The 25,880-nt window shown below is 59.4% G+C and overlaps 1 protein-coding gene across 1 annotated transcript in view; it reads right to left on the minus strand.

The window, feature by feature from the left end:
• The window catches only part of EPB41L1 (erythrocyte membrane protein band 4.1 like 1), a 79,144-nt gene that overhangs the window by 17,110 nt on the left and 36,154 nt on the right, over positions 1 to 25,880 (minus strand). Inside the window, exons 5-18 of the mRNA XM_080405344.1 lie at positions 12,101 to 12,281; positions 11,494 to 11,658; positions 10,199 to 10,303; positions 10,074 to 10,116; positions 9,326 to 9,401; positions 8,818 to 9,036; positions 8,618 to 8,705; positions 8,145 to 8,297; positions 7,285 to 7,382; positions 6,973 to 7,148; positions 6,406 to 6,554; positions 5,803 to 5,838; positions 3,631 to 3,822; positions 2,131 to 2,229 (exon numbers count right to left, since the gene is read on the minus strand). Coding sequence (XP_080261470.1) covers positions 2,131 to 2,229; positions 3,631 to 3,822; positions 5,803 to 5,838; positions 6,406 to 6,554; positions 6,973 to 7,148; positions 7,285 to 7,382; positions 8,145 to 8,297; positions 8,618 to 8,705; positions 8,818 to 9,036; positions 9,326 to 9,401; positions 10,074 to 10,116; positions 10,199 to 10,303; positions 11,494 to 11,658; positions 12,101 to 12,262 — 1,761 coding nt within the window. The 5' untranslated portion in view covers positions 12,263 to 12,281. The remainder of the gene's footprint in view (positions 1 to 2,130; positions 2,230 to 3,630; positions 3,823 to 5,802; positions 5,839 to 6,405; positions 6,555 to 6,972; positions 7,149 to 7,284; positions 7,383 to 8,144; positions 8,298 to 8,617; positions 8,706 to 8,817; positions 9,037 to 9,325; positions 9,402 to 10,073; positions 10,117 to 10,198; positions 10,304 to 11,493; positions 11,659 to 12,100; positions 12,282 to 25,880) is intronic.

The raw sequence follows: 25,880 nt of genomic DNA on the forward strand, positions 1-25,880 counted from the left end.
GCCAGGTCCAGCCACAGCTCTGGTTCCACTGCTCGCAGCAGCCCTTGTGTCTCCAGAGCCTGAGGACTCTCAGGGATGTTTGGAGCAAATATCTGGATACTTGGGTATGTCCTCCAGGAAAGATAAAATAAATTCTGGAGCTTTAGAGGTCAGTAGGCTGGCAGGACAGAGCATGTCCCAAGGCAGGAGCTGAGTCTAAGAAGTGATGATGCTGGGAAGGGTCTGTCCATAGAGCAACCCTGATTTCCCAAGGGATAGTTTACTTTCACACTTCCCCCCCCTGACACATACTGCATCTGCTCTAGGAACAGGAGCATTTGGGAAGTCCATTCTCACCGTGGCTTGCACATCACAAGAGACAGCAAGTTGGTAGAAACAAAGGAAATGACAGCATGGAGCAGACACAGCATTCTGCCCCTGCCAACAAGGTCCATGACCTCAGCAGAGCCCAGGACAGGCAGGAGGCTTCTCCCTTTGGCATCTCTCAGTGTCCCTGCCACCTTTCCTTTCTGCTCAGGCAGACCCAGCTCACCCAAGGGGAAAGCATGAGCCTCACAACAAGCAGAGGAGAATGAGTGAGCCTGAGACACAGAGATGACACACTGGGTTGCTTTGTCACACAAAGCTGAAGAGACTGCTGGAACCTCCCAGCCCATTCCGGTCCTCCAGCAGGAGCAAGGACTGAGGGATGGATGGAGAGGAGGGTGGAGATGCGGGTAGCTGCGGGTAACAGACAACCCAGTCTCAGTGGATCTAGAGCCCACAGGCACCAAAAAACTTTCTAGCTGAGTATGATGAGAGCTCCAAGAGCTGCAGATGTGCCGTCCTCATGTCATCACCCTCTCGGGGTCACAGATTCCTCATGGTGACCACAGGCTGGTAGAGGACACGTTCTCACATATCAGTTCCTGAGTCTCAGCCACTAATGCCTGGAGAGAAATCATCAGTGAGCAACCTTGGCACCTGCACCCCCGCACAGCCCCAGCACCCCGAGGGTCTCTGGAGGGTGGAGGAGAAGACTCTCGGAATCAAAAGATGTGAGCACACCTCCCTTCTGTGGTTTCTGCCCACCGGCTCCTAAATACTGGCACCTAGAGGGTCCCAGCGTGGACCGGGGGTGCTGCTGCAGAGCGCAAGCCTCACTGAAGGTGCCGGCGCCCGTGCTCAAGCCTGAGGCTGTGCCCGGGCCCTCGCTCGCACCCACACCGCCTGCTCCAGCCAGCCCAGGCTCGGGCTCAGGCTCCAGCTCTGCTGCTGGGGCACAGCCTGCTGACACTGGCAACTCCTGCACTACGGGAGATGCCAGGGAGCGAGAGTGGGACCAGCTCGCTCCTGCCCCACCTGCCCCCTGCCTGGTGCTGCTCCTGCTCTGCTGCCTTCCCCAGGGCCCTCGGCAGGATGTGCAGCCCAGCACTGCTGGCGGGATCCAGCCACACCACAACCAAGTCTCAAAGACCAATTTTCTCCTGCTCAGTGGCATCTTCTCTTGGCTGTCCTGGGAAACAACCACCATCACGCGAGATAAATCCTGCAGGCAAGCAGTGCCAAGAGACCACACTCCTCACCCGTGGGCACTGTGCGAGGACATCAAAGGCAGCATGACTGCTTAGCAGAGGCTTAAGTCTGACACTCCTGATGCCTCCAGAGATGCCCTGTTTCAGAGTGCCTGGGCCCCGGGAACTGTAACTAGCCAAAATGAAAGGAAAGCACAAGGGATTGCTAAAGACAGCTTGTAGCTGCCTGCCTGCTTGCACCTGGGGCAGGCCCCTGTGGAGTGCCTGTGCCATGGGGTCAGCACTGCCTTGGGACCCCCAGCACTGGCCTCCAGCATGGCCCCCTCACCCAGGGCGCAGCCAGACCCGGGGGTGCGCGGCAGGGCTCCACTGGAAGGTCTCTCCCAGGATCCTGTCTCACAGCCCAGAAGAAACAGTCAGGGGGGCAGATTTCACCGACAGCCCTGTCCTGGCAAGGGATCCTGCCCGTCACTGGAGGGGGGACCCGCCCGGGGGGGCAGCGAACAGCTCAGGCTCTGCTCAGAGGGCAGAAACCCCCTTGGCAGGCTGGAGAGCCCCACGGGGGGGGTCACACTGTGAGAGCGAGGGGTGGGGAGAGAAGGAAGATGGTGACAACCTCAGGAGAGGAGACAAGGCTTTTCTGCGTGAAAGACTCCATGCTTAGGGAAGCTCCGTGCTCAGATGCAAAACCGTCTACGGTGTCCTCTTCAATCGTCTGTGCCAGCACGGGAACCCCAGCACCCACGGGGAAAGAGAGAGAGAGAGAGGGAGAGAGAGAGGGAGAGGGAGAGGGGGAGGGAGAGAGAGAGAAAGCACATGAGAAGGAATGAAAGAAACAAATGGTGGGTAGGTGGGTGGATGGAAGGGTAGATGGATGGATGAGTGGATAGATAGAACAGAGGCCACAGCTATGCCAGCTCTAGATGCTCCATTTACATCTCTGCACTTTATATATTTGCTTGTAAAAGAGATGTGGGCTGAAGTCCCTATTCCTCTTCCAAGCTTGGTGCTTTGATGAGGGGCTGTGACCTCGCTCTGCCCGGGTCACCCTGCAGCCCCTGCTCTCTGGTCAGCACTGGGGACTAGCAGGCGTGCATGCACATCACGAATCCCCTGCAAAGAGCCCCTGGCCCAGCCGCCCCACAGCGTCCCGCATGCTCCGCACAGCCCAGCCCCACCTCACTTGCTCTGCACGACTGTCCTGGGAGGGAGCCGGGGCAAAGCAGGTCCCATGTGTGGCATCCACCCTGCCTGGAGCCATGGCCACTGGCACGGGCACAGCACTGGCTCCAGAGCCCCCACGGGGGACAGAACATCACAGAGGGGAGAGCAAGCAGGGAGGGTCCCTGACAGGGAGAGGGCATCCAGGCTGGCAGTGGGCATGTCCTTGCCACGTATTGCCTGCACCGAGCCAACCAAGAGCCCAGCGCCACAGAGCACCCAGCTGCACCACATCTGCGCCCCTCACACAGCACTGGGGGTTCTGCACGTCCTAGCACCCCCAGTTCCAGTTCCCCAGGTGTTTTCCTTTCACACTCACAGGTCCCACCACAAAGCCAACAGGCAAAACACCCGGAGGGGAGGACATGCGTGCAGTCTGCATGAGAGCAGTGGCACCGTTCACGCCTGCACCTGCTCCCACCAGCTGGGTCCCAGCTGGTGAGAGCATCGTGGGGCACCTCGCCGCCGGTGCCTGGTCCTGCTCTGCTGAGGACACCCCTCAGGCAAGAGCTGCACTGGGTGCTGCCACGCAGCAGCCCTGACAGTACGAGGGCTGAGGCCAGCCCCACCTTGTGGGCCAACAAAAGCCACAGCCCAACCCTCAGGCACCCCCAAAACACGGCCCTCCAGAGAAGGGTGCAAAGTTCAGCCCCATGCAGTGCCCAGGCACAAGGGCAGATCACCACCAGCAGTGTGATAACGGTTAGCTCACCCAAAACTTCAGAGCCAGCAGCCTGGCCAGAGGCCCCCTCCCTCCACCCTGTGTCCCCACAAGGTCATTTCCACCCTGCTCCTGCAGGGTAGCACTGGAGGCAGAGACTCAGAGCCCAACAGCTGAGGAACACCTCCCCGCAAACAGCGTGTTCCCCTCCGTAAGAGAAGCAGCAGAACAAACCTCGCTGGCCTTTTCTGGGGTTCCCTTTGGTGTTTCATCCTCATGCTTGGGTGAGGAAGAGGCTGGTGAGGAAGGCAGCCTCCTGTCCCGGTCCCTGTGAACTAGCTTGCTGTTGGGCTCCTTCAGGGTCCGTTTCAGCTCATTGATGCTGGCCTGATGCTTCAGCAAAACATCTTCTGGCTTGTCTAAAAACTTGGGGAAGGAAAGAAGAAGATAACTGTGATAAAGCACCAGCCAAGGCAGAAGAGATGAGCAGGGGCACTGGGATGGTTTGCTTCACACCAGGCTTGAATTCAGGGTCTCGAGAGCCAAACGAGCAGCGTGGCAGAGCACCCTGGTCTGCAGCTCCCACTAAGACCGTTGCAAGGAGCAGCGAAAAGGCAGCACGAGGGCGAATACGTGTGGCCAGCTGCCCCCTGCGAAGGGCACAGCGCGCCCCTCGGCATCGCTGGCACGGCCTGCTGAGGACAAGCTGAGCCAGCTGGAAGAAGAGCGGGCTCTCTGTTGGGACCAGCAAGGGATTGGGCCCCACTGGCAATACCAGCGGCCGCCTCTGCTGCTCTCTTGTGCCAGGCACGAAGGGAGCCCGTGCCTCTGTCCCAGCAAGGCAGGAAACCGGCATTCCCAATGGAGCTCCTTCAAAGTGGGCTTCTGCCAAAGGGCAGGAGGTCAAGGGCTGGTCAGAGACGTCCAGCACAGATCCAAGCCTGGATCACCACGGACCAGCCTGGGCCCAATGGCAGCCTGGGGTGGGCTGGGGTCTCACCTGACGCAGAGAGGACAGCTCAGTGCACTCAAGTGCAAGCTGGGGTTTAGGCATTAGAGCATCATTTTGCGACCGTACAGGCACCGGGTGGCTCCCCTCGTCCTGCCGCAGAGGTGGGCAAACTGGCTCAGAGCAAGAACCAGCAAGAGCAGGAACCCAGGCTTCTGCTTCAAACTCAAACCTCTTTTGAGGTTCAAAAGGGGTCACCTAAAATACCTCCCCGGTTTTTCTCCTCTGCGACAGCCCAGAGACCCAAGGAAGTCCCATGAAAAACTCTTAACAAATTTTCCAGATCCTGAAGGTTCAGCGCAACTCGTGAAAAAGCTGCCCCCAGGGACCCCCATGCCTGAGCTGTGAAGTGCTTTGTGTTTGCCCACCTCTGGGCTCGGGGTACACCGGGGGAGCAGCACATGCACATGCAGCGGGGTAAGCAATGAGGCGGGCAGGGGAGGGACCAGGACTGGTGCCCACCACCCCAGCGGGGTCTGCCCTGCGGTGCCAAGCAGGATGGTGAGGGCTGTGTGGTACCAGCGTGGCAAACCCCACCGCTTGGCTGCGTTCGCCCCCCTCAACACCTCCAGCAAGGGTCTGCTTCCCACTGCCAGCTGAGGGAAAATCCCGGGGGAGCAGCTTTGGATTTTTGGCTGGGATGAACCGCTCCTGATGGGGACCACCACGCACACGGGAGTTCGTGCAGGGGAGGGCACAGCCTCCCTTTTCCCTGCGACAGCCCGCTTGCTGGCCGGGCAGAGGCAGGCAGCTGCCCTGGGCACGGGGGGTGGGTGCCAGTGCCTGCTGCTGCCGGCACCGAAGGCAGCTCAGAGACCCATTTGCCCCCGGCGCAGCGGGACGGCAGCTGCGGTGCTGCGGGGAGCTCCAGCCTGGCTCTCTGTGGGGGCACCACGCTGCAGGAGTGGGGGCTGTGGGAGCAGGGCCACCAGGCAGGGCAGGGGATGAAGGCAGCTGAGGTCAGGCAAAAGCGGAGCGCAGGTCAGGGCGCCAGCGGGAGTGATGGGACTAGCCTCCATGGGGGAGCTGGGGCTGCGGGGCTGGACGGAGAAGAGACACGAGGCAAGGACATGGCGGAGTCAGTAACATGAGCAGAAGCCAGGTCTTCGCAACAGGCCAGGGACTCAGCACGGGGGCCTGGCCCTTGCGCCTTGGGAGGGCTCCTGCTCACACAGACGATTAGACGATTAGGACTACCTTACTTAGTGGGATAGAAGATGCCATGTGTGCGCTGGGGCAGGCCCCCAGCTATCTGCTCATCGGGCTTCTCTAGCATCCAACCCCCCGCCCCAGTGCATCTTGTATTCCAGTAAATAGGGTGACACAGAGTGTTGCTTTGGAAAGGATGGACAATATGATGCACCGATGAGGACTAAGATACTCCAGAGACAGAATACCTCCTGCTTGTGCCTGGGGGTTGTTTCGTGCTCCGGCTGGCAGCAAAGAGAGGGTTAAAAGTAACCAGCAGGGTCAGTCGAGGGAACTTGTCACAAATATCACAGTTAAGTTGATGGGCTTGTAGGGTGCAGAAGGACCAGACCCCCCCTCCCCTGGCACTGTGGGGCTGAAATGGGCTGGAGTGTCCCTGGGCCAGCCTGGGGGCCAGGACAGGGAGTGGGTGGGCTGTGCCCAGGCAGTGGTGGGTACTGGTGTGCCTGGCCTGTCCTCATCCCCATCCCTGTCCCAGAGCAGGGCTGCTCTCGGGTCCAGCCCTGTCTGGGGACAAGCTTTGAGACCACCTGGAGGGTGCTGGGGAATCAGAGTCAAGCCAAGCCCCTGCGACAGCCCCATTTCCACCGGTGAGGCCGTGAGCTGTGTCCTAGGGGTCCCACCAGCCTGAGGCACTGTCGGCAGAGAAGGGGCTGCGGGGAACCATGCCCTGGGGCGATCCTACCTGCAGCCCAGCCCTGCTGCCTGTGCCAGGTCCCCTGTCTGCCCTCTCCAGATGTGATCCAGCCTACCCCTCCACGGCCACCCTCCTCTCTCCGCCTTGTCTGTACCTTCAGCTCCTTGATTTTCGTTGGGGTGGTCACCTCCTCGTCCTCCATCTCAGACCTTCTCCTGCTGCCAAACTCACCGTCCTCGTCCTGCTTCTCACCCTCCGCCCTGGCGTCGTGGTTCTCGCTGACAGAGGCTGGGCGCGAGAACTCTGCCCGTGGGGGAGAGCCTGGGTCACCACAGCCCTGCCCCCCCCAACCTCCCCCATCCCCTGCCCCCCGCCCTGCCTGCTCAGACCCGGGGACCGAGGAGCCCCGCACGCCCTGCAGCAGGGATGGCTCATCCCAGGGGTCCCCAGGGATGGGGAGCCAGGCGTAGCCCCTTCCCCAAGCTGCCTGACCCCAGCCCTGCCACGGCCCCCGGCTCATGTGCAGCCTGAGCCATCACTTGGGGTGGGGACAGACCCTCTGCCACAGGGATGTGGTTGGGGACAGCCTCCAGAAGGAAGCCTGATGGCTGCTGTGACCCTGCCAAATGAGCCAAACAGCTCGCAGAGATGAGCTGAACAGCATCCCCCTCGCTCCCGCCAGCGGACCAATCTCCCTCCCCCTCCCCAATTTGGGGCATACCTCCGTCAAGGCTGCGAGACATGGTGTACCGTTTGCTGGAGGAGCGCTCGAAGAAGGGAGCCGGGCGGTCAATGAGGGCGCTGGCCTGCCGTGTCTGCGCCTGCGTCCGCCCGCTGTAGCGGAACTTGGAGCCCATCACCAGGAAGCCCTTGGGGGGTGGCTCCGGGGACACCAGCCTAGGGGTGAGAGAGGCGCAGTGCCGTCAGCGAGCCCCAGCCATGCCCCCCAGAGCTGCCCCCAACATGTACCCACTGTGGCAGGGGCAGAGCCTGTCTGCCTCCAAGAAGGGAAGTCTGGCAAAGGTCTCCTCACCTGAAGAAGGTGTGATGCTCTATGCAGACCTTCCAGAGACGCTTGGCGGAGCGGTGGTTGGGCAGCTTGAAGCCAATGGTGCTCTCAAACTGTTCGTACTTGGGGAAGACAGAGGCACACCATTACAGGCAGATCCTGCTCTAGAGGACATGATGGGATGGGACCTTGCAGAGGCACTCAGGTTGCCTTGGCAGAAGCCACGACCATGCAAAAAAACAGTTGTCTTCAAAGCAGTGCTGGAAAGGTCCATGCCCAGCCCCACTAGGTGGTGGGATCACGCCCCCACACTTTTGGCCTAAGCACTTTCCTCAACTGTAGATGGCTTTTCAGTGCAAGATAAATTCCCTCAAGAAACAAAAACCTTTTACAGCTCGGTTTGGTGAGAGGGCATCTCTGTTTCAGATTTACTGTCCTTTCCCTCCTGCCTGCTGGAAAATGTGGGTGGAAATGCATTCTCCTATCCGTGCACTTAAAAAGAGTGAAAATAAAATTGGAAAGCAAACGAAACAGCCTCCTGATGGTTTTCTGTGAAGCACGGAAGACACCAAAAATGGCCCTCAACCCCCCTTCCTGGGTGACTTCCCCCTGCCAGCCGAATCATGGCATCTGGCTGGTGGGACAGGAGCCTAGGGTGCCCTCAGCCTGATGAAGACACTTTGCCCATGAGAATGAACAGGAAAGCACCTTTGGAAAGCCTCCATATGCCACAGGAGATGTGCTCTCATGGTCAGCATGGTCATTAACTTGGGACCCCGGAGCAGAGGCTGGAGCCAGGCGAGGACCTCCCCACCAGGCAGCCCCAGTTCAGCAGAGCAGGCAGCCTGCCGTGCCCTGGGGCTGCACCGGTGCATGGCACCCACCTCACCCGGGCGGATCTTGATGTAGAAGTTGCTCCTCTTGTAGGAAATTTTGAGGATCTTGGGCCAGGCAAAGCGGTTGATCCTCAGCCGGTCCCTGTAGATGAGGAGGCCATTGGCGCAGACACCCAGCATGATGTCAATACCCTCTGAGTCCTGGAGGAGGCAAGAGGGACAGGAGGGGACTGCTCAGCTGCCCAGTAACAACCAGTCCAGCCAGCAGTGCCACGCTCCTTCCTGTTCTGTGCTCTGCCACAGGGAACCTGCTGACAGTGAGGTCACGGAATCACAGACTGGATGAGGTTGGATCTCTGGAGGTCCTCTGGTCCAGCGCAGGGCCACCCCGAGCCACCTGCCCAGGACCATGTCCTTGTTGCACCTTCACTGTGGAAGGCAGGGGCTGGGTGGGGAGGGGTGTGCAGGCAGGGCTGGGTGGTGGCACTGGCCATTCTTCTGGCAGCCCCATGGCCCCGTACCTTGGCATGGTGCAGGTCCACCCCGTACATGGAGAGCTTCTTGGCATTCTCCAGAAAGTGGATCTCCGCTTCCCCGGGGGTCATTCCCCTGCAGGAAGACAGAGAGGGAGACACATGGCTGGGCGCCCCACCACGCATGGACCAGCTGTCTAGTGCCTTCCTCCTTCCTGGCCACCAGCCTGTCCTCTTCTGGGGCTCACCGGTAGGTCTTGTGCAACTCCATGATGCGCTCCTCCAGCTCCCGCGTCTGGTTGGGGGCAAAGCGCAGCTCGCTGACATAGTTACCCACATGCTCCTCAGCATCATAGTCACCCAGCTCAGCCTGCACAGCATAGGAGCCCAGCAGGGCATGCGTGACAAAGGAGCAGGGCAGGCGCCCTGTGATGATGTCCGCACGGAGCTGCAGGCACAGGTAGTATCTGCAGGAGGGGGAAAAGGGTGAGAGCAGGGCACAGGCACATGCCCTCCGGAGGAGGCTGGGGCTCCCTGGGAAGCGGCGATACGCACCCCACCTTGTAATGCTCCCCGTGGGGACTGCCACCTCCCACAGCCACCTTCCCAGCCCGCTCTGCATGATTTCGGCAGGGCAGCAAGCTCCCAGACATCCCCCAGCCACCCACATCCTGCCTGAGCTCTGTCCCTCCACACGCTCCCAGATGGTCCCCTGGGAGCTGCCCCCAGCTGTGCCCATGCAGGGATGGTTCTCACCTTGTGATGTCCTCTGTGAGCTGGGCAGGGTCTGGAGGGTAAAACTTCACGGTAAAGGCAAAGTTCCAGGGCCCGCCTAGGGAGGGGAGAGAGCAGTAAGGGCAGCATCCATGCTGGCTGCACACAGGTGTGCAGGAGCATCCCGACATCCACTAAGGGTCCCAACTACTCCCCCCAGGCCTGGCACAGGGCAGGGACAAGGGGGCTCCAGAACAGCCCTCAAGACACCAGCACAACTTGGTTAATCCTCCCCAAACAGCTAGGGAGAGAAAAGCATCACAACTTCAGGAGCCATCAGCTCAGTGGGACTACCAATGTCACAGCAAAAGCCTCATATGCCCCAGAAGGTGAGACCTTGGGCAACAGCCCTTCTGCCACCGCAGCAAGGCAACATCACGGGCAAAGGAACCCCAGGACCTGTCCCAGCAAGCCCCCCGCTCTTCTCCCCCATTCCCGTCCTCCCTGTGCAGGGCAGGTGGGGATGGCACCCAGAAAGAGACCAGGTCTCAGCCAGCTCTCCAGTGGCATAGACGGGGTCCTTTGCTCCCCAACACCTGTCACAACTAAGAGGAGAGGTGGGTAACAGGCAGCCAAACGAGCAACAGCATCCGGGTACTCAGGGCAGCTGCCAAAGGTCCCCTCCAGGGCAGGTGGGGAGGGTCCTGCCAGAGGACAGTCACAACTGAGCCACCCAGGGGCCCCGGGACACCCCAGGGCTGGGGAGGATGGACCCTTCCCAGGCACTTACTGCGGATCTGCTTCTTGATCTCCTTGGAGGGGTCCAGCCAGTTCTGCAACGAGGGGACAGCAGGTCAGGGGGGCCCCCCCCACCATGGCGGCAGCAGCGGCCACAGAGGGACCCCCCATGCTCACCTTCTGGCTGTCTGAGTCACAGAAGGTGAGTCCAAAGTAGTCCTTCTCCAGGAGGTTGAGGTGCTCGCACACCATATCAAAGAGGACCTGCCCTCGGGCATGCTTCTGTTGGAGACACGGAGAGGCTGATGGTGAGCTGACTCCCTTGTGCTCCTGCAGACCCAGCAGGCACAGGCAGCACCCACTGGGTGCAGGCAGGCAGCACTGGGGAGGGTCAGGGCAGCTCTAGCTCTGCAGGTGACCACTGACACATGCTGGGCTGCCTTTAAAAGCAGCCCTCTCACCCGGCAGCACCATTCTGGGGACACCCAGGTGGTCCTGGGGCTGCGGGGATGGGACACGGTCAAGCTGAGCCGGTGCAGTGCAGACAGCAGGTCCCACGGACCAGGGAGACCCAGTGCCCACCCAGCACATCCCTCATCACACCAGGAGACAGTGATGCTGAACCAGCGAGGAATCCAGCCAGCCCAGGCGCCTCTGCTTCAGAGCAGGAAGCTGGGACAAATATGCCCCAGAGTTTGTGGCAGCCGGTGCTGCCTGTGGGACAAGCTCCTTCCCAACACCCTCCTCGTGGTGGCGGCTGGGTCCCAAAGCATGGTGTGACAAAAAAGAGCCACGAAGAGCCCATGTCATGGGCAGGGATGGAGGGCACCCTCATTGTCTGGTCCTTTGAGTACCCTTGCATTTCCCTTCGTTACTGGTGGCAGTGAGGCTCAGACTGGCTCATGCAGATGGAAGAACAACCCCTCCCCCGTGTGTTTCTCCCCTGTTTACAGCCTCCCAGCCCAGCAGCTCCCATCTCCCCTCTCCAAGGCATCCATTTACCACAGGACCCTCATCATGTGCCCCAGGGACGGCAGCCCAGGGCACCAAGTGGCACAGCCCCTGCAGCTCACTGCCCCCAGCTGCAACCAGGGGCTCCCGCTGCCAGGCTCTGACACACCTCGCCGTGCGGTCCCTGGTCTGCTGGCTTTATGGGGAAGGACAGCAAGCCTTGGGAACACGAACACAGAGAGGATGGACACAAACCTGCCTGGGACAGCCGTAAGGTTCCATGTGTGTCAGCCTCTTTCCGCCAACACATGCACACACGTGTCTGTCCAGATTTTTTCCTTATTTTGCAATTTCAACTTAAACAGCTATTTATGTGGATCCTTTCCCCTAGGAGAGAGGTGCTACAAAGCTGTCCTTGGAAGAGCCCTGACGTCAGCGACTCGCTGGGCTGGGCAGGGTCCCTGGGCTGAGACATGTCCCCCTCCTTGGTGCCCATGCAGCCCCCTGAAGCTGGGACTCACCTCCACCTCACATTCATACTCGGAGGCATCGAGCAGAGTCACTCTGCAGAGGGCACTCTTCACTTTCTTGGTGGTTTTCTGGGGTGACTTCTGGGTCTTGCTGGGGGTTGTTTTGTCAGAGAGCCCATCAGTCTCGCTGTAGTCCTTCTCCTCCATCTCTGTTCCCTGGAGAAGGGAGACGCGCAGGGTTACTGGCACCACTGCCAGGATAGACAGGCAGACAGATAGGGAAAGCCCTCCAAGAGCAGGCAGAAGAGGGCAGCTGACGGGGGCTGACGACCCCCTGCCCCGGCCAGCAGCCCCAGCAGTGCCATTTCCAGCACAGTCAGTGCTTTGAGGCTGCCACGCTGCTCCTTCTGCCCGTCCTGCCTGCAGGGACCTGTGCAGGAAGCTGGGAGGCAGCCGGCAGAGCCCACCCTCATCCCCTCCGGGATGTTCCCCCAGGGCTGACAGCACAGGGGAGGTGCCCACCCCACTGGGCTCCCTGCAGCCCCCACGCTGCAGCAAGGACATGGCGATGGGCAGTAGAGAGCGGTGGCACGTTCCCTTCCTCCGCTGCGCCCTCCTCTCTGCCACATTTCACAGCACCCAGCTGTCACCCACTCACCGGCTCCATGTTTCGGGCGTCGGACTGTGCCCCGGGCTTCTCATTGCCCTCGGCGGGGCTGGCTGCGGCGGTGGGGCCCTGCGCGGCTGCCTCCAGCTGCTGCTGCGGAGCCTCCTCCTGCGCGTTCTTCACCTCCAAACCGGGGCCCGTCTCCGTGGTCATGGCCGCTGGTCACCTTGCTCTGCCCCCGCCAACCACAAGGAGAGACAGGAGGTGTCACCCAGGCATGCAGGGATGGAGGATGCTGGCAAGGCAGCCCGGGATGCCCTGGCCACAGGGGCAGGGGACCTGCCCAGCCCTGCCCTGCTGCCAGGCGCCCGCTCCCCCTCCGTGCCCAGAGCTGGCTTTGCAAACCGCCGGTGGCAGCAGCACAGGACATCAGGATTTCGTACTTAGTTGAGCCAGAGAAGAAGAGCCAGTGGTGTGGGGAAGGACACCAGTGGCAGGGACCCCCCATCGTCACGCCCCAACTCTGCACTCACAGCAGGGAGTGGGGCTGGCCATAACCCCCTGCTCCCCCCAGCCCTGGGGTCTTCGGTACCTTCACTAGTATTTTTCACGAATGGGAGGGCTGATCCTGGGAGGAAAAAACGGGCTGTGAGTCAAGGTAAAGGCTGCACTGAGACAGGAAATTACAGACACGAACGACTCCACATATTGCATCCGGGATGGCTGGGGTTTTTTCCCCTCTGGACTTCCCAGCAGCAGCAGCACACTGGGTTCCCACGGCTGGCGTGGCCGGACCCTGTGTGGTGGTGGGACAAAACCTGCCTCTGGCTCCAGCTGCTTGTCCCATGCAAGATGCAAAAATAAACTTGGGGCCAGGCACAGGGGAGGGGAAGGCACTTTCCATGCTGGGGTGCTCAGAAACATGTTTCCTGCAACCTTTAAGTTTTTGAAACTTTTATGCAAATACAGCGTGGGGCTGGTGACGGCTCCTGGGATGGTCCATGTGCATGCAGGTCATCAAGCGCCCTTTGTGACCGTCACCCATCTGCCACTCGGGCTGCTCAGGCCCCACCAGCCCCCCAGACCATGTCCAGCTGTGCAGGACCAGCTGGGATCACCACCACCAGCGTGCCTGAGGGCTGTGACTGGATGAGCTGGCTCAACCAGCAACATCTGTCCAAGGTCACATCACCCACCTTGCCCACACAGCAGCCACAGGAGCGGCCCTGAGTAGTGCCTGCAACACCAGAAAAACTGCACTTTTTTGGAGTGTGGAAGCCCACCATATGGGGTATTTCTGGTCCCTGTTTCTGGAATGACAGCCCACATGGCACAGGCAGGGAGCCAGCTCCTCCCTGAGCTGCCAAACCCCAGGCTTTGCCCCAGGCCCAGCAGCATTAATACAGGGATGAGGTCTCAGAACAGCTCCAGGTCACAAACTCTGCCACCCTGGGGCTCGAGGAGTTACTTGGTGACATGACATCCCACCACCATCACCTCCTGTAAGTCCCAACTACCTAAATGCTGTTCTAGCAGGTGTGGGAGAGCAAGACTCCAGCCAAGACCATGATCTAAGTCAGGCAGGGAAAGGCAACTTTTGCTGCCACCCACAAACTTACTGACTACAAAGAGAACATCTCACACTGTAGCTCTTGTCCCACTTCTGCCTTTCAGGTGCCCTCAGCCCAATGGGGAGATGTGAAACCTTACCCAGAAAAACTGCTAAAACAGGCTCCCAGGGCGGGCGGGAAGGGACAGACAGGAGGCAAGGGGGTGGCACTGGTCAGCCTGTGCTCCCACAGCCGGGCTCAGCCTGCCCCGGAGCTGCTGCGGCCGTGGTGGCTGTGCTGGCCATGCAGCCGCCGTGGAGGGACTTGGTTCACACCAGAAGAGCCAGGACTTCACCCCCTGCCCCAGGGCTGTGCTCTCCTGGCCAGAACAGGCAGGACAACCTGCCACCAGCCCCTGAGAAACATCAGCTCAGCTTCTCCTAACAGACATCAGTGCCTGGCCAAGAGCATGAGAAGATTTCAAAGGTCACCAGCAGTTTATTTTTTCTGCAAACGGGGCTGCTGTTTTTCCACTGCAAATTCAAGCAGTTGCCAGCTCCCAGCTCCAGTCCCTGCGTGGATCATTCTCAACCACTTCCATTTGGTTCTCAGCGTGTGAATTTTTTAATCGATGTGAAACCTCTGAAATGACAACCATCACTTTGGGCCAAAACTGCTGCATTTTTTACTTGAGGTTTCTAAGCATTCTTCCAAACTATTTTTTCCCTGCACCAGCAAACACTGATCCCTGAGGAAATTATGGGGGCTGTTTAAGGGTAGCAAGCTGGGAATTCATCCCGCCCTTCCCAGACAGCCCTAGTTTTGCATATTAAGCTCCAGCTCAAACCTTCTGACAGTGGGCAAGGAGCCCAATGCAGGGACCCTAAACGTCCAGCTGAAGCTGATGACAGCATGATGCAGAGGTGGCAGAGCCCTGGCAAAGGGGCCTGGCAAGCCCCCAGGGACCATCTCCCTGCTCCCATTGTGGCCTGGCTTCTCCTGCCACCCTGCTTTGGGATCCTGGCCACTGCCCCTTTTCCCCGGAACCAGCACAACTTGGCCCCACCACACACTAGGGATTGACTTTCCTGTAGCTCTCAAGAGCTTCAAAAGCAGAAGATGCTTATGTGGGAGCGTCTCTGCCTTAAGCAGGAACCACCCCTGATTTAAAGGCAGAAAGCACGCTTTCAGACAGCATGAAGCTGGTCACGCGGCACTTTCTGGATGCAAAATGCAGCTTCTGCTGCCCCACCTCACAGGACAGCCCCTACAGAGACCCCGAGGTGGGGGGCCATGGGTTGAAAAAGGACACGGGTGCCAGCATGCTGCCAAAGGGACAGTTTAACTGACATATTTCCCATCACAAACCTTTAGCAGAGGTTGAGACCACAGCTGCAGCAAACTTGACCAAGACCAGTGGAAATGCTGTCCCAAATAATCTGATTTGTTTCTGTTATTAACCACAGCAGGGGCAGGACTCAATCCTGCAGGGCAGGCAGCCTACCCGGGCCACCGCAGCCCTTCCCCAGCACTGGCCTTGCTCACACACGTTCCCTGCGAGCTCCTGCGCCGAGGCCGGCAGCTGCCCGGGCAGTGGTGGCAGAGGTGCCCGGAGCCTTCCCCAGCAGGGCGCTGGCCAGGGGGGCTCCTCTGCACCTGCAGCCCCTGGTGCCCAGAGTGAAGCACAAGCCTGGTTTATAGCAAGGGCTGGCTCGCTTCTGCTGCAGCCAGACCCAAACCGGGCTGGGGGCACCTCCTCAGGGCAAACACCAGGAGAAACGGCTGGAGCCAGCAGGAGCTCCGGGCTACCAAAACAGGCGCGTGGGAACGGTGACTGCAAAAAAAGCCTTAGCAGGATCACAAGTAGACCTGCTTGTCACGCCAACAATCTCCACCCATCATCTCCCTGCCTGCTCCTCCCTCCCTTGGTGTTTTCCTCTTCTCCCCTTTCAAGTTGGAGTGTGGATTCACGGCTTTCCCAGACGCTCTGCCCCCGCACTTCCCCAGCATATCCTGGCTCCAGCCTCCACAGCGCTCCCCCCAGAGCCTTTCCTTCCCTGCCACCTGCAAACAGGGTTTCGCCCAAGCTTGCTTTCCCCTTCCCCCTGCCCATTCACTCCCTATTGCTGGGCTGTTTTCAACGCTGAGCATCCCCCCTTCTCGCTTGGGCTCTGCTTTCCCCCGTTGCTCCCTGCGCTTCTGAAGCATCACGGACACGGGCAGGCACGTCTCTGTCCACAGCCCCATGCTGAGTGCCCAAACAGGTCTCCACGAGCTCCAGCGTAACTGGGGTGCACAGAGCTGGGTAGCAACGAAGCACCCTCCTCCCTTGCCACTGCGTTCGGCAGCTGCTGAGGGTCCGAGGGTGGCTGATCCTGGCAGCAAAGCCCACCACCACACTGCAGGACAGGCAGCTGCCGTGGAGAGAGCCGGAGATGGGGAGCAAGCGGGGCACAGGCAGGTGACAGTGGCTGCGTGACACTGGGCAGGGGGTCTAGGTACTTGCCAGCCCCCAAGAACAATGGAGGAGCTCACCAGGGCCGCAGCACCCAGCACCCCTGCCATGGGGCAGAGGCTGAGCTGGCAAGGGATGGGCAGGATGAGTGCACAGGCACCACAAGCAGTGCCTTCCAGCCATCCTTGAAACACAGAGGAGTCCCAGCAGGGAGTCCTGGGTATCCTCCAGGGACACATACAAAGTGAACAGGGAGAGCGGTCCCCAAAGCCCCAGCAACATGCGGCACCCCTAAGCCCTGCTGCCACCCAGTCCTCACCCCCTGGCACTGGGGGACATGCAAATCCCCAAACCGCTCCGCAGTGCAGCAGGCAGCCCGGAGAGCAATCCTGCACTGTTCTGCAGCAAGGCCAAAAAAACATATGAGCTGCCCTGTTTATGGTGAGGGGGGTGGGGGGAGGGAGGCATCAGAAACACAGGGTGTCCCCAGCTCCTGGAGACTGCACACTGCTCCTCACATTGCACTGGCAGGGGCAGAGATGTGCACTGCCTCAAACCGTTCCCCAGCTGGAAAAGTGCCCTGTTCCCCTCACCCGAGCTCCAGAACCCACATCCCACCCAGGATGGTGCTCCCCATGCTGGGCACCCGCTGCTGGCTAAAGTCCAGAGCATTCCATGGGCAGTCTGCCGCACCGCAGAGCATCCCGCGTAACTGCCTTTCCTGTGGCGGTGCCAGCCCTACCTTGGTGCCAGCTTCCCATGCCTCCAGCGCAGCTCACTGCTGCCAGGCTGCTGCCGCGTCCGAGGCAGCGCTTTCTGCAGAGCTGTCTCTTCCCCAGCCCCAACACCCCCGCACAGTGATTGATGTGTACCGCAGCCGAGCTGGGAACTGGGCTGCCTTCCCATCCCACTGCTGGGCTCCCCCCTCGCCAGGAGCTCTGTGACTGCACCGCAGCCCCTTGGCATGGTGGGAGGGTCCCACGTGGATGCTGGTGCCAGTCCCATCCGCCCCCCTGGCTTGCAAACACCTGACTCATCGCAGGCCAGGCACCAGAGAGCTGGCACAGGCTGCAGTCCTGCCAGGATCCTTCCCCATGCACACACCGGCAGGGAAGGAGAGCTTAGCTCCTGCACTGGCTGCTTGGCAGGGAGCTGGACCCGCTACATGTCTTCATCCCAAGTTAATCCGGCACTTCCCTGCATCACCCTCCCCCCCATCCCTTACATGGGTCCTGGGGCAGCAAACACTGCACTGCCTCCAAAACACGTACCCAAGCACCCCACTTGCACGAGTCAGCTTGGAGATGTACCAGCAGCGAGAGCTGAACAGAAGCTCTTTCATCGCCACCGTACACACTGAAGTGCAGAGCGTGACACCCGGCACATCCCTGCCTGCAGGGCACGTGGCTCCTTGCCCCGCCCCCAGGAGGGACATCACCACAGAGCAAGCGCTGGGGCTTGGCACCGCTCCACAGAGGTGCCTCGCACCCCGGCAGCGCAACAGCACGAAGCGCCGCCAAGCGCAGCGCTGACACCGCTGCAGCAGAGGCCGGATCCTGCCTTCAGTGGGCGAGGGAAGCCCCAGTGCACAGGCAGGGGGACAGGCAGAGCAGCCACCGCATGGCACATCCCCGATAACCCACAACTGCAAAACCTCCATGTCCAGAGCCACCGCATGAACAAGGAGGAGGAGACAGAGCAGGGGGAAGAGCCAGCCCAGAGCAGAGAGAGGAGGCGAAAAACAGACAGGAAAAGGAGGGGGAAAGGGAGAGAGAGCGGCAGACAAAGACCAGAGACCCAAGCCATGCCTCAGGTTGGACCTGACACGTGATGGGAAAAAACCCATTTATCATGGTGTGCACAGCCCCCAGCTCAGCCAGACCCCCCGGCCCCGGGGAGCGCTGCCCGGCAGGAGGGAGGCACGGCATGCCTGACAGCCTTCCCAACGCTCCACCTGAACCACTTGTCCCTGCCACGTCTGCCCAGCTTGGTACTCACACGAGCAAAAAGGAGTTCAGCACCTACCTTGGAGGTTCACAGAGGCCGAAGCCAGTGCTGGCGGGGCTTTTATTAGAGTATTTGTGGGTTTTAACCCAATCCTCTGCTTACAGGATGCCTGTTTCATGTCTTTTGAATGCCTAAAGGCACCTGTGTCTCTCCCCATCTGACCCTCTCCCAACCACGAGGAACTTATGTCCAGGAGAAGGGAGCAACAGCATCCCTGTGGCTGTACAGCCACAAACCACATCCCCACCAGTGATGAGACTGAAGCAGGATCAGGGCCCTAAGAAACCCCAGAGCATCACCAAATAACACTGAATAACAAGAGCACGGGCAGCACGGCCCCCTGTCCATCTCTGGGTTCCACATCCCACTAAGAAGCTGGGCTGGGGGCACTGACCCACTGGACGAGGCCAACTCTGCTGGGCAGCGCCTGCAGCCAGGGCAGGAGCAACCCTGGAGCAGCCCATCTGCTGGTGAAGACCTGCAGCTCCAACGAGGAGCAGGAGGGCAGAGGAGGAGGAACCCTCCCCTGTGCAGGGAGATATCCGCCCCCCCACGCTGCTGCCCAGAGGGATGTACACCTTCTGCGGGTGCCCAGGCACAGGAGAAAGAGCTTTTTCGCTTTTTCCAAGGCAAGGATAGTTCTGAGCCCTTGGAGATGTTCAAGCCTTGCAGGCTATTATCAAAGATAAGAGACAAATGTTTTAAAGGCCAGAAGGGACGGAAGAGGGATAACAGAGGGTGGGGAGAAGAAAAAGCAAGTCTGCTCAGAGGCGTGGCAGGGTGGGGAGCAGCACACAGGCTTCCTTCATCAGCTCTGACCTTCCACACAGAGGACACCATGGGACAGTGGGACACAGCAGGGACTCAGGTCACATGGGCAGATCTGGGGCTACTGCGGAGAAAAAAAAAATGGTGCCAAGGAGAAGGTACTTGGCCCTGCCCCAGGACTGCAACTGCACTGTGTGGTGCACCCCAACCCAAGCCAGACCCCCGCTAGTGCTGCCCACAGCGGGGTCCTGCCACCTCCCACCACCCCCGAGGGCAGGACACGCTGCACCATGCCCCTGGTCCTGCGGGGCTGTGCGGTGCCCCGCTTGCCAGGCAAGCCTCCAGGGGCTCGCTCCCGCCTGTCCTCACATTTTCCAGTTTACCTGGGAAAGCGCTCCAGTGTCCACGGTCCCCAGAGATGCCCCTAGGCACACCCCGACCTGATGCAAAGCTTGCCAGGAGATGTGCTGGCCGGATCTGGGGCTCTGGCAGGCAGACATTGGGGGGAGCACCCCACTTCACTGGACTGGGGCTTGGCTGCACAGGGTAAGCCTCAAGGGCAAGGAGGAAAGAGGCCCCCCCAGCCCTCCCCACCTGCCACAGAGGCGACAGGGAGGGGACAGGCCACGCCATGCCACCAAGCCTGGTGGAGCAGAAGCAGAGCTGCCCCAGCCCCTGGCACTGCCCCACACCCACCTTCACAAGTCCCACATGCTCCCGGCCCCCCTCTCCTCTCCCATCGGCTCCCCCACCAGGTCACATCCTCCAGGCACTGGGATGCCACCTCCCCCCAGCACTGCTCTGGCTTCATGGCAGCATGACATGAGAAGTGCCTGCACACCAGCCAGCCAGTTCTTGGGAACAGATTCCCTCCTGCTTAATATCCTTTTTCCATCCCCTGTCTGTCTTTCAGCAGCAATTAGCTCTGCCCAGGCTGCTTTCCCTGCCTGTTTTATATTCAGAACATATACATAACATATATATAATATACATTAATGCAGTGTTATCACCACACAGTCAAATGCACCATGCACAATCACTTCAGAAGGTCTGAGTCCCAGAGCCACCATGACACTGGTCGCCAGCTGTGCCCACAGCGACCAGCACTGCAGTGTCCGCCCTACATCCGAGTCCTAAAATATACCTGCGGCATAGCTGGATTCCAGCTGCTGTGGGGAAACCGGTAACTTGGAAATTTCCATGCTCTGAAGCATTTCAGATACGTGAAAGGACCAACAAGGTGTCAAAGGAGCTTGAAGGAGTCACAGGGCTGAGCAGGAGCCAGAAATAGCAACCAGGAACCTGGGTTCGGCTGCGCTGCGAAGGTCCATGGCGTGGGCAGCCAGACACCCCCCCATCAGAAAACAACCTTCAAATAGGTGCCTCAGTGGAGATGGATGGCAAGAGGTTCACAGCCTTGCACAACCTTCCTTTCCCAGCTCTGACTCTGCTTTGCTAAGAAAATACTTCACTAGTCTCACTTCAATACATATTTGCAAGCAACAGCATTTGCGTCCCCGCAGAGCTGGGGAGAATCCGTCCTTTGGCATTGGAGTGCTCAGACACTACAGACACCCAAACCAGGGACAAATGGAAAAATCCTCAATGACTTGCAAAATACAACCAAAAAAACCACTGACATCAGGCTCCAGCTTGCTGCAGGGCACCTGGTCTGCAAAAATCCTTCAGAAGGAAATGAGAGGCTGGAAAGCACCGGCCTGGACACGTGCGCACTGAGGATGCAGTACTTCAGCCTCCAACCCAGCTGTGAGCTACAGCATCAAGGATGGGGCCGAGCCTCCTGCAAGGATTACACCCGTGGGCAGTTCTGACAATTTACATCTCAGGCTGAGGGTATCCGAGCCCAGAAAGGACCTGGAAAGATACCCAAATATTTTTGAAGCATAACAACAGTACTTGTCCATTATCCTTGAGTTGGTTCAGAATAGCCCAACGGACTTAGAGTTATGCCAGATGTCCCTTTTCCTGGTGGGAGGCACGTGACCCCAACTTTTAACCTGAATTACAGAAACACCTGCTCAGCAAGGAGCCCCGCAGTGTGGTTTGCAGGGACCAGAGATGCGTCCCCATGCAGGCACGGGGAGGAGAGAGGTCATCTCATCCTCCCCACTGGCTCGCAGGAGGGCAGGAGCTGCCTGTGACCAAAGCAGCACGCCAGGAGGTCCAGCCAACAGGGGACTGTGCTCTCAGGTTAGGACAATGATAGCTGGATGCAGCCACCAGCTTGCCAAGGTGCCAGGGCACCAAACTCTGTGCCCCAGCTGCTGCCAGGGAGGGGACTGAACGGTGGAGCTCCCTTTGCAGGCAGAGCACAATCTCTCTCCATCTCGGTGCTGGTGTACCTCGCAGCCAGGCTTGGGAAACGCTGATAAGATGAGAGAAAACATCTTCTCTCCCTACTCTTGCACTGCTCTCCTTCCAGACAATTAATTTTAGCCCTGCACCAGCCCGTGGCTGTCTTGCAGTGCTGCTGTGAATCATCGGCAGCGAAACGCTGACTCACAGAGGTGACGCTCTGGATGCGACTGACGTGGGAGCCCTGGTCCCCGCAGCCCCCCACGAGCCCGCTCCTGGCAGCCCTCCTCCAGGTCCCCACACCGCCTCCACAAGCCCCAGGGGGCCGCACCAGCCCTCCACCCCAGAAGGAGATGATGCTTCAAGAGGTCATTCAATCCCATCTGGCTCAAGGCAGGGAGCAGCTTTATCCACATCGGCCCCACAAGCCTTTCATAGTCTCCTGTGGTGGAAACTCCTGCACTACCGCCTGGGCCAGGGCTTTACCCTCATCACATCAGAAAGGTATTCTCCAGCATCTCATCAAACCTCCCTCCCTGTAGTTTTGGGCTGTGGTTGTCCTTGTCCCGAGGAGCCAGGGCAGAGCTCCTTCTGCCTTTCCACTACATCAAGCTCTGCAGCTCCCCACTGTCCCCAGGCTACAGCAACCCCTCCATGGGAGCAGCCCCACAGAGAGCCACTGGCAGCAGCTCAGCCCTGCACGGAGGAGAAGGCAACACCGGTGGTAGCTCACTCAGCCCAGGGACAGCAACGACCTGTAGCCACCATTCAACCAGCAGGACCTGCGTCCACCCCGTTCTCAGGTCCATCAGATTCCAGCCTTGGCCCTTCCCAGAGGCCATCTGGAGACCCTCAGAGAGCAACAGGTCTACAGTGCCACTGAGCCAAGGCAGAGATTGCTGCCCAGGGAGGTCCCTGCAGGACCAGCCCCAGGAGCTCCTCTCTGTTCAACCCTGGAAGAGCAGAAAACAGCTGGCAGAGGCACGGGCAGCTGCGCACCGAGTGCTGCTGGGTCCGAACCAAAAGGATTTGAGTCCTCCTATTGCCACCAGGGTCTTGGATGTGCCATGAAGGTCTAGTCCACATGCTGTCGCTGCCTGCAGCTGGATGGACTTGGGGTTCACTTCTCATCTCTGGCTGGCTCCTGCAGATCCTTGTTAGCTGGGAGAGCAAGGCTTTGTGATCACAGCACTGAGGTTTGCCGTCTGGTGCGTAACCACAGCTTTCTAACCCCCTCATGCCCGCACAGTTGTCTTAAGCCCTCCCTCTACATTCCCTCCTCATGTCCCAATATTTTCTCTCTGTTCTTCAGATCAGTCACACAGATGGATGTTTTAGCATCCAAGTCTTTTTCCAGACAATCACAATCTTTCGATGTTTTCCATCAACAGTAAAGCAGTTCCCCCCTTGCCTCACACCAAAGGCATCCTCCAGTTCCCGATGACTTGGCTCCTCCACCCAGCAAGCGCTTAGACGTGCACACAACAGGCAGGACTAAAGCACGAGAGCACAGGCGCTGCTCCCCACAGGCACCCTGTGCAGCAGGGCTCTATTACTGCAGAAGCAGCTGGGCACTGGGGTGCTGGGAGACACTTCTACTGCTCACCCATCCACCTCAACCAGTTCTCCCTGCAACCATGAAGTGCTTGCAGACATCACCCCTCCATCCATCCATGAGCCTTGCATCACATGTGCAATCACGGCATTGCATACAGGCATGGTCTCACAGCCACGCTGCCCGTAACTCACCCCTTTGCCATCACACCCCCTCCAGGCCTGCTCCCTCCCACCCGCGTGCCAGGAGCATTTGGAAAGGAAACATCAGACCAACACAGCACGACGTTCTCCTGCCCAGCAGGATGGTGTGAGCTCAAGTAGGTCACTCTAGGAACATGAAGGATAGTGTGAGCATTCCCTCTTCGCCCCAGCCTGTGAGCAGACCTCACACTGGCCCAGCAGAGCTCTTCTGCACTGTCCTGCTCACTGGACCAAGGCTGGCCCACCACACAACCGCACAGCACCAGGACCCAGCCCTGCCACAGCTCCTGCCTTCAGGCAGGGAAGACCAATGAGGTTTGAACCAGCTGGCTGCAGAGATCACCACCAACTGATCACAACAGACTGCTCCCAGCAGCTCCCGCCGCTCCAGCGGAGGTGACTGGTCCAGCCCAGAGCCTGCTCGGTGATGGAGGACAGAAGATCTCACTGAGGCTGGCTGGACCAGTCCCTTCCTGAAGACAGGACCAAGCCTTCTCTGTCTTCTCAGCAGGCTTTAAATCAGTGCAGGGCTTTGATGGCTACTGCAGGCACCTTTGTCAGGAGAGGTGGTTGCCTTCCAGCCCCAGGCAAGCCTGGCAAGCTTGGGCTGTTGAGCTGGTGTGCCCTGCAACCACTGACCTGATCTGCAGTTCCAGAGGGATGCTGAGCTGGGGAAAAGGAGTCAAACCCAGGGCTGAAGCAGCTGCTGAGCACCATGATGAGACACGGATGGTGGCTCTTCATCGACAGGGTACACGACAGCCAGGCTGGAGCTGCCAAGCAATGAACTGGGTCAAGCGTGGAAAAATATGAGAGTAAACAACACCTGTGGCAACACACTCATGTGAGGGCAGTGATGCTGTATAGCACCTCCAAGGCCTTGGGATCCACCAGGGGGGAGGAGCTCATGGCATGGGGCTCTCACCTCTCCGAATGGGGCTGGCAAAGCTGCTCTCCTGCAGCAAGCTCAGACTTAATTGACACGTGTTGAATCTGTGTTTGAGCAATTATAGATTTATATTATGTCAGCAGTTGTCAAGAGCCTGGACATCTGCTCACTCATCATGCAGGAGCCAGGCAGCGTGGTGACATCTGACCCCAGAGCAGGATGCTGGGCTTTTGCTAATACAGCTGACAGGCAGAAAAGTGCCTCCCCCACCACAAATCACACTGTCCTCCGCCGGCATGGCCCCGGGGAGGTGGGCAGTAACCTGCTTTAGGGTTAAAGCAGGAGCCTGAGCTTACTTCACCAAACCACACGCTGGGGGCTGGGCTCAGCTCCCCTGCAGCTCCAAAGGCATTGTGCTATGGGTCAAAAATGAATCATGAGAAAGCTGGGGGGGAGTTAAAAAGCCCCCGAGTTCACAGGGAGAAGGCAGGGCTGTCCCCCAAGTCAGCCAAGTTAGGCACCGATGGCAACTCACTGCCTCCCCAGCTCCGCTGCCAGTGTGGAGAGCAGCCAGGGCAGAGTCCATCCCAAGAGACCAAACCTTCCCCCCAGCACGCTACCTCTGTGCTTTGGCCCCAACCATTTTGACACCAGGAAAAACCAGGGAAGAGGAGCATGACCTCTGCTGCATCCCTGGCGGGGGCACAGGACAGGCCTGAGGCACCACCTCCTCCAAGCCTGCCAGGATGCAAAGGCAGCATGTCCTCTCCCTGCTGCCCTGCTCCTGCCACACACAGCAGCACGTGGTTGTTTTCCAAGACCTGGGCAATTTCAGGCCATTTTAAACAAGGTTTCACTCCTACCCTTTTGAGTGACACCTCCCAGTTGAATAAATAAGTTCAGGAATAAATTGCTGTGACCCCTTGCAGCAGACAGCTCAGCTCAGCAAGCCAAGAAACACCTTCCACACAACTTCATTAACATGCAAATGAAGCTTTCTCAACCGGTGGGTCAGGAGAGCAGTGATTCAGCCCTTGCAAAAACACCCTGTACTTCTCCAGATGAAAGTGCAGCCCAGACACCACCCATCACTGAGATGAAAGAGCTGGCACAGACCACAACCCCCAGCCACCCCTAGTCCCCATCCCTGCTCCCAGAGTCCCCCGTGAGCACGTGGGATGGGACCAGCACCACCAGCCATGGCACGCTGTGTGCCATCGCTGAGCCCAGCTGGACACCACAGCATCATCTTCTTGGCAGACCACAACCCACCCACTTAGCAACACTGGGGACTTCTTTGCTTTCCGTGGCACCTAAGGGTCCCTCCGGTCTCACCTGTTTTCCCCTCCAAAAGCCAAGTCCAGTCGATGCCCTCAGCCACGCCAGGGCCCTGCCTGCCCCCGCCCAGTCCAGAGCAGCCCCTCAGCCTTCGGAGGTGCCAAAGGGCTGATGCTATTCCAGAGCCCTCCGGTTTCAGCCTGTCTCCCTCACACTTCAGCTCCCTCCCCCTGATGACAGCTACTCGGAGCACAAGCAGAAATGCCTGTGTGCCACCAACCGGCTGAAAACGAGCCCCTGCTCCCAGGCAGAGCCACTGCTGCGGCTCCCCAGGAGCCATCCCTGCCGGCCACCCACCCCAAGGCATCCGCGAAGCAGCTCAGCAGCTCAGCAGGCAGGTGCAGGCAGGCAGGTGCAGGCAGGCAGGCAGCACTGCCTCCTCAGGAAGGGAGCCTGGCAGCAAGGCTGCACCCTGCCAGCACCGCCGCTGGCTCTCAGGGACAGGAGCATGTCTCGGCAGGGAACAGCTTGCCAGTCCCCTCCCTGACCGCGACGGCCACATGGCCATGCAGCACCTTCATGGTGGTACAGCCACACCAGCCCACAGGCTTACGGGGACCCCAAAGCACAGGCTCCCAGCGGCAGGGTGGCAGCTCAGCCACTCGGGAGCAAAGGGCGCATCGAGGACAGACCCTCACACCAGGATCCAGCAGCAAACCAGGCAGACCCTGTGCCAGAAACCATACAGCCACCAGAACCCTGCCCCGCACCACCCTCCACTGGCTGCCCGCACCCTGCCCGCTGCTCCAG

Source organism: Falco punctatus (assembly GCF_963210335.1).
Source record: "Falco punctatus genome assembly, chromosome: 10".
Classification (NCBI taxonomy): domain Eukaryota; kingdom Metazoa; phylum Chordata; class Aves; order Falconiformes; family Falconidae; genus Falco; species Falco punctatus.